The sequence below is a fragment of the Cystoisospora suis genome (assembly GCF_002600585.1).
Source record: "Cystoisospora suis strain Wien I chromosome Unknown contig_861, whole genome shotgun sequence".
Lineage (NCBI taxonomy): Eukaryota > Apicomplexa > Conoidasida > Eucoccidiorida > Sarcocystidae > Cystoisospora > Cystoisospora suis.
The window spans coordinates 2854-13435 of NW_027153662.1; the positions used below are offsets into that span (position 1 = coordinate 2854).

At 43.4% G+C, this 10582-nt stretch overlaps 2 protein-coding genes across 2 annotated transcripts in view; one reads left to right on the top strand and one right to left on the bottom strand.

The window, feature by feature from the left end:
* CSUI_002058 (protein phosphatase 2b catalytic calcineurin family phosphatse superfamily protein) overlaps nucleotides 1-6498 on the bottom strand; it is a gene marked incomplete at its 3' end in the record, with an annotated part of 9110 nt that extends 2612 nt beyond the window's left edge. Inside the window, exons 1-4 of the mRNA XM_068062260.1 lie at nucleotides 3089-6498; nucleotides 2091-2217; nucleotides 890-965; nucleotides 45-249 (exon numbers count right to left, since the gene is read on the bottom strand). Coding sequence (XP_067925763.1) covers nucleotides 45-249; nucleotides 890-965; nucleotides 2091-2217; nucleotides 3089-3211 — 531 coding nt within the window. The remainder of the gene's footprint in view (nucleotides 1-44; nucleotides 250-889; nucleotides 966-2090; nucleotides 2218-3088) is intronic.
* A 338-nt stretch (nucleotides 6499-6836) lies between these two features.
* Nucleotides 6837-10582, top strand: part of CSUI_002059 (snare region anchored in the vesicle membrane carboxy-terminal protein) — a gene marked incomplete at its 3' end in the record, with an annotated part of 4147 nt that continues 401 nt past the window's right edge. Inside the window, exons 1-2 of the mRNA XM_068062261.1 lie at nucleotides 6837-8759; nucleotides 9819-9930. Coding sequence (XP_067925764.1) covers nucleotides 8561-8759; nucleotides 9819-9930 — 311 coding nt within the window. The remainder of the gene's footprint in view (nucleotides 8760-9818; nucleotides 9931-10582) is intronic.

Sequence of the window (10582 nt, forward strand, 5' to 3'; positions counted from 1 at the left end):
AGATAAATTAAAGATAGATAAAGATAGATAGATGTGTGGGATACCTCCATGAAAGCGAAGTAGACGGCCATATCATATTTGCATTCGCACTCGTCTCTAAAGTTGAAGAAGGAGGTCATTTGCCTGCACTCATGATTGCCTCGTAGAAGCCAAATGCGTGTGGGGTGATTGAGCTTAATCGCATAGAGCAGCAGAAGGACCTCTATTGAGAAAGAGCCTCGATCCACATAGTCACCTAGAAACAAATACCTGACAAAGACAAGACAGGAAAGAAGATACCAAGATAAGACATTACACATACAGCAGAAAGAACGAAAGAAAGAGTGAAGAAAGGAGAAAAGATAGAAGGGAAAAAAGAGGAGAGCAGGGAAGAGACATGAATGAAAGAACACGTGAGGAAAAGAAAGAACGAAAGAAAGAAGAAAATGTAAAGAGAGAATCTCTGACTGACGGCTAATACTGCTACTCCTACACAAATACTGGTATATACCTATGTAGATAGATAGATAGATTGGTATGTGCATACAGACATATAGAAGGGAGAAAACCGGAAGAAGAGATAAGTCAAAGCAAGAGATGAGAGAGTAAAGGGGGAAAAGAACTGAGAAAAGAGTGTATATCAGGAAGATCTTCTCTTCATGAAAGACAAGTCATATCTCTCCCTCTTTCCCTCTCTCTCCACTGTGTGTGGGGGCCCTAGGCATATACAACGACTCTAATAGGCACATGTCTGTCTAGCCATCTTTAATCCACCTTTCTACTTCTGACCACATGGGAAATCTACAGGTACACCTATATCGACACATACATATCTATATATCTATCTATATATGTATATCTATCTCTATAAGGATACGGGGGGGGGGTGGATGTTTCTGTAGTTTCTTACTGTGTATTGTCAGGGTCTCCTCCAACATCGAGGAGTTTGAGGAGATCATAAAACTGCCCATGGATATCCCCCACAACTGCAAAACACACACACACACATAGAGAGAAATATAGATATAGATAGAGATATAGATGTATAGATATTTACATATACATACATGGGGATATACAAATTCATACCTACGCATACATATATGCGTACGACGTCTTCACACATATACAGACTTACGTATACTCGAACCAAGGAAAGGAATGGGGGAGAGCTCCATACAGATCTATAGATGTGTATACATGAAGAGATATAGACAGTTTATAGACGAATAGAACGAGCGGCTTATAGAGAGCATCAAGAAAAGCGAAAGAAGAAGGAAAAGGAGGGAATCTTCTTTTTCTTCTTCTTCTTCCTCTACCTTGAGCCACCTGCACCTTCTTTCCTAACCCTTCACTCCATGTACGAATTTTCTGATAGCTCCTACCAACTGAAAGAGAGGAAAGACTTTTCTCAGGTTTCCCTTCATGAAAGAAAATAAAGAAGAAAAGCAACGAACTCAACCAACATCGAAGGGACGCGTAGGGCGGGGTGTACATACACCATCCTCCTCCTCCCCCTCACCGTCATCGTATGAAGACCGCAACTCCTCTTATCTCAATCAATAAGAAGAAAAGAAGAAAGAAAGAGAAGCACATGGGCTATACATCTGCTTATCTGTGTATCAGGTGACTTTGAAGTACGAAAAGTATCTAGGACGAATCAATCTAGATACAGATAGACAGCTTTTTAGTCCTGTACGTCTATACACATCAACGCAGATGAAGAGAAGAAAGACAGAAAAGCTTCTTTCTCTCTCTTTAGCCACACCTGCCCCTCCAAGACCAGGCACACACATACGAAAAATATACACATACATATACTTACCCACTCCTACATATACACATACAGACACACATATATATATATATATATATATGAAGAGAGAGAGAAATCCAGATAGGCAGAGAGGTAGAGAAATATACAGAAACAGAGATGTAGAGAGAGAAAGACATAAAGAGAGATGGCTAGACAGACAGAGATAGCAGAGGTCGACAAGAAGACGGAGAAGAGAAGAGAGAGATAAAGAGAAATCGTGGTGGAGCCAGACAGAGAGAAGAGAAGATAGAAAAATAAATAAAGAGAGAAAAGAGAGAGAGAGAGAGTTGTATACCCGTTACGGGGTCATTAAGCCGTAGGAGGTTTGGTTCGTTCGATGTGAGTTCTGTGACGGCTTTGATAAGATCTAGACAATCCTCCTTCGTTAATCTCCCCTCCCTCTGTAGATGACTCCTTAACTCCTGAATAGAGAATGACAATACAGAGCAAGTAAGACAAGAGAAAAGATAGGAGAGAAAGAGAAAGAAGAAAATGAGACAAGCCGCTTCCCAAGAGAAAGTTTGAGAGATAGATCCAACATAGATAGACTGAGGAGAATGGATAGATTGAAGATAGGTAGCTTCATGATACACCTCGTCATAGCTCCCCCAGCGACAAATGATAAGACTAGGGAAACAAGAAAGAAAGAAGAGAGAGAAGAAGAGACGTCTTTTTGGAATGAAAGAAAAAGAGAAATGAAACCACATAAGAGAGAAGAGAAGAGAAGAGAAGAGAGATTCTTCTTCTTCTTTTTCTTCTCTACTATTATCTCTTGTTGCGGAGAGAAAGATAGGCACTCTCGTCTTCTTGCTTCTTTCCTGTTCTCTTTCCTCCTGTGATGTCCCCGAATTATCCAAGAGAAAGAATGAGCCAACGAACGAGAAGAGAGAAAGAAAAGCGAGAAGAAGAAAACCTCTCTACTCTTGTACTCTGGATCCTTTTCAAAGATACAAGAAACTTATATATGGAGTTGCTTCACTCTTCACAAAGATGAGGGGAGCGCGGCCCTTATCCCAGGAGCTCGCGACGGCCGTACTACATGTGTGTAAGGAGTTGGGAATTATGTCCGCAAAGCAGAAAGAAGAAGAAAGAAGAGAGAAAGAGAACTAAAAAGAAGAGAGAATAGACAGATACATAGGGAGATAGATACGCAGATAGACAGACAGTGAGACAGACCGAAAGATCGAGCCAGGATAGAGAGATCGAGGAAAATAGGAAGAAGAGAGATAGATAGATAGATTGAAGACAGAGAGGTAGATAGTAGGAGTTTGAAGGTGTATAATGACTTTTTACCTGCCAATCCGGGGGATTTTGATGCCCCTTAGGAAAGAGCAGAGAATTCTTAAGAGGCTGCGCTGGTGGGGGTTGAACGGAGGAGACCACACGATCATGTAACGGATCCGGTAAAGGCTCCATCTTTCTTTCTTTCTTTCTCACTCTTTCTTTCCTTCTTTCTTGACTGCTTCTTTCTTTCTATCTTTCTCCGTCTTTAGAGAGGTGAGAAGATCCTTGAGAGAGAGAGAGAGACAGAAGAAAGAAAGAAAGAAGAGGGAAGAGAAAGAAGAGATTCCGAAAGAGAGAGAGTGGGGAGTGGGAATTGATTCAAATATCCAGACTTTGTGGAAAGAGAGAGAAGAATTCGAATCGAAGAAAAGAAAAGAAAAGAAGAGAGAGCAGGATGAAGGAAGGAAGAGAGAAAGAAAACCTATATCTCTCTGTGAAGATGCCTGTCGGGATGTGAAGAGGGAAGAGAAAGAAAAGATCTTGCCAGAAAGACGTGACGGGACAAGAAGAGAAAAAAAGAGAAGAAAAGCAATTCCTCGTAGGGGAAGACTGACGAACTTAGGGAATCCAAGAGGAGAGAAGAAGAAAGGATGAAAGGCCACCACTCTCCCTCCTTACACCTCGCTGCTGTCTCCTTTCTTTCTTTCTTTCTTTCGGAGAAGCAGATCTCTCTTGAATTAGGACTGTATTCTTGGCTGACCGGAGATACAAAGAAGAGGAGGAAGAAGAAAGAGAAGATCGAGAAGCAGACAACGAGAGCGGAAGAAGAAAACTTTAGGGAGCATTCTGACGATCCAAGATGACAGAGCTGAAAGATAGGTAGACGATAACCTATCTCTCTCTCTGTGTGTGTGTGTCTCTTCTCTCTCTCTTTCTCTCTAAAGCAAGAGACCACCGCGAGGAAGAGAAAGAAAGAGAAGAAAAAAAAGAGAAGCCCTCTCTTTACGCGGAGAAAAGGGGGAGTGAAGGCTAGCTAAGCAGCGACACCACACCAGGGAGATGGACAAGGTGCAGGTGTACATACACCGGAGAGAAGAGAGAGATAAAGACACGAGGGGAACATCATCCACGAGGTGTATATGTGTGTCTTGTAGAAAAGCCCTCGTAGAAAAGAATCCACTCGCGCCTTCTCCCCTCTTGCTCCCTGTCTGTTTTCGTGGAGGGAGGTGGAGAAAGAGTAAGAAAGATGAAGAGAAGAGGGGAGATCGACAAGGTGATACAAGGCGTGAAGAGAGAGAAACGGATAGAAAAGATAGACAGATAGGCCGTCTGAAGACTACAAATATAGGGTGAGAAGAAAAGAAGGAATTAAACAGAAGAGAAACAAGGGAGAGAAAGTTCTCTGAGCTGCGAAGATCTCTGACTTGATCAGGTGAAGATGTCCTCTTCAGGCGAATGAGAGAAAAGAAGAGGAAGAGAAGGAACGTCTCTGTCTTTTCACGAAGAAAAGAAGAAGAAAGAGAAGAGGAACGACCCTCGACTTACTTCACCTGGGCGACCGAATGATCTTCCCCTTTCTCTGCATCGATACAGATGTCTATATCATGAAGAAAACGCAACGGAGAGAATTAGTCAGAATCTGTCTTTCCTTTCTCTTCTCGGCCAACATACAAGGACGAAGGATATGAGTCGAAGAGAAAGAAGGGAAACTACTGAAGAGGAAAGAAAGAAGAGGTGCTGTTTCCTGCAAAAAGAGACAGGTAAGAGAGAGAGAGACGGGCAAAAAGACTTTTCTCCCCACTTATCTCACCGCCCTACGCATACACGTGGATCGCTCGCTAATGAAGTGCTCTTATTTTCTTTCTTTCTCTTTCTGACACCCTTCTCCTCCTTCTCTAGATAACTAGAGGGATTAGATTTCTTTGCTATCGTGATGACGACGCCGGTTTTCTTGCGTGAAAGAAGAAGAAGAGAAGAGCAGGAAAGACGAGGCTCCGTCGAAAAGAGAAAGACAAAGAAGGAAGATGGAGAGCGTGAGAGAATAGCAAGAAAAGAGAGGACGCCAGCCAATCCCCCGAGCGAGCATACTCAGATAGAAAGAGAAAGAGAGAGATAAAGACAGAAAGAAAGAAAGAATAAACGAGAGGTAAATAAACCTTTCTTCCTTCGCACTGCGGACTCTGGATTAGAAGAAAGTGGAGAAGAACTTATCGAAAGTTTACGAAAGAAAAAGGCCCGGGTGGATGAAGTGGTGATCCAGAGAAGACGACAGCAGAGAAAAGGCAGGGGAAGAAGAAAGAAACAAAGAGAGATATGAGGAAGATTGAAAGAAAGAAAGAAAAAGAGGAGAAAAAAGATGGAAACCTTTGCGAGAAAAAAATCGAGACTTCTCCCCGGAATGCTTTTGATGTGTCGTGTAACGGCGTGGTTTGGCAATGTATCATTCCTTCTTCATTCTTCTTCCTTTCTTTCTTTCTTTCTGTTCTTCCCTCTTGGGTGGTCCTTATCTTCGTAAAAGGAAAAGAGAGCTTTCGTGAATGAGAGTGAGGAGGAACAGAAGACAGAGAAAGAAGACGAGGAAGCAGACGTGCAAGCTACCGCCGTCCGTCCGGGGTAAATCTAGGTTCTCGTGAGAAAGTGGCTTCTCTTATGCCTTGTTGACGAACGGAGGAGTCTTTTTATGAAGAAGCCGAAGAAGAACAGAAAGAATGCGAAAAAAGCAACTCCAAGGACAACAAGACGAGGAAGACGAAAGAAACGCGGAAACCGTTGAAGAAGAAACACAAAGAGGAGAGAAAAGAGAGAAAAGCTCACAATGTAAAAGAAGAAAAGGAAGAACACCGACATAGAGTTTTATCCACAGCGGAAAAGAACTAAAAGCTGAAGATGAGAGATGTACGGGTATCAATCACCCGGGATAGATTGAAAGACCATAGATGGAAGATGAAGAAGGTCTCTTCGTCTTCTTCAAGGCGGGGACGAGAGCAAGGGAAGAAAGACGAGAAGAGAAATAGAAGAGAAAGAAGAGATTAGTATCATCACGCATAGAAAGCATGGACCGGTTGAGAAAAAGAAGTTGCAAATGAATGAAAAACGAACAAAAAAGGGGGGCCAGCAGCAAGCAAGAAAAGACGAGAGAGAAAGAGAAAGGTCGAGAAACACGCTCAGAATCTTCCACAGCAACGAGGACTCACTACTACTACTACCACTACTACTACTATTGCTGCTATCATCACTCCTAGAACAACGCGGACTCGGGGGGCTCCTCCTGGATAATTGACGGCGACTGCTACAAGGACTACTCGAAACTTACTACTGCTACAACTACGGCGACTACTCACGCGCGCGTAGTCTCCGCGCGCTCGCTTCCTGCGCGGTGTACGTACACCTCAACGCGCGCCAGATGAAGAGGAAGAAGATCAAGAGGAACAACAACAGCAACCCTTCCCTCCTTCCTTCTTTCAGGAGGAGTCTTTCTTACAGTCAGAAGCAGCAGCAGCAAGAAGAAGAAGGCCAGTGTCTTTTATCGCAGCTTTCTTGATGAGAAAACAGCTCTTTCTTTCTAGATACATTCATCTCTTCTTTAGTCGGTTTCTTTAAGCTCTTCTGCCTTATCTCACTTCGTCAGAAACAAAGAGGAAGAAAAGGAAAAGACCAAGACCGGCGGCCCAGCCGGTCAATGAAGACCGCTCTCTGAGGGGGGGGGGCCAAGCACATCAAGCAGCAGGAGCAGCAGTAGGAGCCAACGAACCTCTCTCAATAGCTGAGGGTAGCCTTACTACCGGGGAGTTCACGATGAGACCCAGCAGTAGTAGTCGTATGTATAGAGCCCCGTGTGTCATCATCATGCCTGTTGCCTTGTAAGAAAACAGCCACAACTGTCGGCTTATCTACGGTGAAAAAGGTCTGGTAGACGAGGCCATGACTCATGTTGAACGAGAAGGAAAGAAAAATCAACTCTTTTAGAGAGAGAGAAAGAAAAGAGACTGCGATTGCTGAATGGTCTTCTACAGAAGTCTAGCTTGCTTGGAGAAACGAAAGAAGAGATTTAAGAAAATCTATCAACAGGTGAATCGATGAAAGAGAATGGAGACAACCTCCGTTCTTTCTTCGCTCTCTTGGGTCATCGGGTTCATATCTCTGTACGGAGAGGCTTTTTCTGTTAAGAAGAAGTCCTTCCACGATCGCATTGAGTGTTTTCTCTTCTTTTCAAACTTCTCTGGTGTTTCAGTTCTTCTCTTGAGTTTGCTCCAGACTTCCTTGTCTGTCTCTTTCTGAGTTGCCTGGACCGCCACATCGTCCATCTTCTTTGACGGTCGTTGCCTCTTTTTCTCGTGACGGTAATGAAGCTAATAAGAAATTTCTTTCTTCAAAAGAGCTTTCTGTAGCGAAGGAAGGACTGGATGGCGGATGGTCCTTGTTCTCGTCTTTCTTGACTCGAAGAAGAAGGAGAAGTCTTTTTTTCTCTCTTACTCTCTGGCGCTCTCTTTTGGTTCTTTTCTTTCGCTCTTTTCACCTCTTCTGCGTTCTTTTCTTGTTTCTGAACAAGAAGCACAGGTATTTTCTTCTTTTCTCTTTTCTCCGACTTGCCGACAAAGAAAGAAAGAAAGAAACAAGAATGAAAAGCAAGAGAGAGAGTGAAGACTCTCCATCTCATCAAAAGCGATCACCTTTCTAAAATTATCATCCTCTGTCTCTAGCCCTTCCGTTTTTTTCCTCGGTCAACCTCTTTCTTTCTTTCATTTTCCCAACTTTCTTGTCTCTCTCCTTGTGTTTTCCTTCCGCCTTTAAGCCATCAGGTTTCGTCTTCTTTCGATCTTCTTCCTTCGATCTCTCATCTCCGCTCGTTGCGTTTTCTCTCTCCCCCTTTCTTGTGAAAGAAGAGAACGGAGTCGACTGAAGGTCTTCTTTTCGAGAGAAGACATCTTTTTGTCATCGTTCTCATCTGTCTTTTCGTGAGAAGTCGGTCGATCCGTCAAGTCCAGAAGATATGCCGAGACATTCCTTCCTACCTGTCGAGATGTGTATAGAGATACAGACAAACTTCTATACATACAGACATGCAATTCACACGCAACTTCCTTCTTTTTCTTCGTAAGGAACAAGAGCAAACAGAGAAAGGTGACCCTGTGTGTCTCGTCTCTCTTCTTTATCCCAGAGTTAGAAAGAAGACAACGAGAGAAGAAATTTCTCGTCTCTCGCTACGCAAGACTTTTTTGGTTGCTTGGTCATCCGTCTACACATCAAGAAAGAGAAGAGGTCTCTCTCTCTCTTTTCCCGCGGAGGAGCAGATTCTCTCGCGTCTTCCCGTCTAGGCAATCTTTCATTCCTTCACTTCTTTCTTCTCTTCGGCAAGCACTCTTTGTCTGTTTCCGAGATAAACACGAGACAGAGCCTCCACCCCCCAAGAGAAGCGACCTCTTCTCTTTCTTTATCGCCCTCTTCTTCTTTTCTTCTTCTTCCTTCTCCTCCTCCTCCTGTAGAGAGCCCTGCCAGACTTCTTTCTCTCTTTCCATCTGTCTTTAGTAAAGCATAGCCAGTATGTTGCAGGATTACCTCTCAGAATTTACCGGACTTCACTCGCAAGCGGAGGATCTCCTCTCTCAGCTCGCCAGAAGAGAAGAGAAGGACAAGAAGACCGAAGGGAAGAGCTCTTGCTCTCCTTCTTCTTCTGTTTCATTGGAGAGAGAAGGAGTTTTTCTCAACCAGAAGCTCGACAGTCTTCTCACTAAGATGAAGCGTACGTCTTGGGCGTTGCGTTTCTCTTTCCAAGTGGGAAGGAGAAAGGCTTATCAGAACGAAGAGCTCTCTCTTGCACTTCTTCTTTCTTCTTCGTAATTGCCTCCTCCTCTTATCTTTCTCTCTACTTCTTATGCATCTCTACTATCCTATTCATCGTAGCTATGCTATTCTAATGCAGTAAGACAACTTAGGAGAGCCGCTCGTCACGTAGTCAACGGAGAAAACCCCTCTGAGAAGGTTTCTTTCATATCTTTGGATTGAAATACAGGTCTTGATCTCTTCGGGGTTGTCTTCCGGCCACCTTCGAGCCGATCGGTCGTTGTATTTTCGCATCTTTGACCGATCAGTGGAGAGAGATGTAGAGAAATTGTGACGAAGAGAGGAGAAAGAGATTTACGTATCTACACATACCTACATGCATACACTTCTGAAGATACAGAGGGAGGGCGAGGGAGAGACATGTAATGACTCTGTCTATGTTTAGATGTATGGAGAGAGATATTTATGTGTCTCTCTGCATGCATAATGTCTGTCTTGAGGGGCATATACATAACCCAGGCAGTATAGTCACGTCTTCCACGCTGGTCAGATATCTACCTCCTGTCTATCCATCTCTTTGTGGTCAATCTTTCTTTCGTCTATCCTCCATCTATCTTTAATCTATCTTTAATCTATCTATCTCTTCAATCTATCTACCTATGTACATATATATGTTTGCCTGTGTATGTGTATGGAGAGTAGGTGTTGGCTTTGAGTCTTTCTTTTCACATCGATGTCGATTGCATGCGATCGGAGTAGAAGATAGGGGCGGAAAGAGAAGAGAAGAAACTCTGGACTTCTTCGAATCTTTCTATTTACGAAAAGGTAGACTGACCTATCAAAAGAGACAGACGACTGCTGCTTCTCCCTCTCTCTTCGAGATCCCTTCTTCTCGCTACCTTCTCCTTACATTGATGGACGATCTTCTCTCTCCTCTTTTTCCTCCTTCTCTCTCTCCCTTTGTTTCTCTCGTTATCTTTCTTTCTTTCTTTCTTTCTTTTCTTCTTCTTTCTCTTAGGGTGCTTTTCAGCTATCGAGCTGGAGCTTCGTTGTCTGCCACGCGAAGAGAGGGAGAGGTATCGGGATACAGTGGAAGGTTGTCGGAGACACCTCGAGCTTCTTCAGAGAAAGTAATTTATCTCTACCTTTCTATCTCTCTATCTCGCGCCTTTCTTTTTTTTTCTTTCTTTCTTTTTTATCTACTTTGTTCTCTGATTTGTGTCCTGAAGAAGGAGAGACGAAGGAAAGAAAGAACTTCGTGTCAAAGAGTGATCTGATCTTCCACGAGAAGAGCACGTGTATCTTCATCTCTGTTTAGAAGAAGAAAAAGAATTGCGAGAAATCTGCTGCGCCTCCTCCTCCTGCTGTTGCTCTAGGGGGGTGTATGTACACAGGGCGTGATGGAGAAAGAGAGGATTGAATTGTCTAGTAAAACGTCGACGTCAGATACACCTGACTTCTGCCTTCTCTACATTCCCCGTCAAAACATAGTGGACGTTTTTCCCCTCTTCTTCTCCATGTACATTCTCCATCGAGCTATCTATCTATCTGTCTATCTATCTATCGGTTTCTTTCTCTCTTTTTCCGTCTTCGTTTTTCTTTCATGCGGAGTGCTGGATTTCTCAAAAAGAAAGATTGTTCTCTCACGCCAGCTACACACCCCTCTCCCCCATTGTTACCTCCTCCCGCAACTTGAATGAAAGAAAGAAAGAAATGGTCTTTCTTCTTCTTGTTCTCCTTCTTTTCCTGAGCTCATCCTCTTCTCCTCTTTCTTCTTTTTCT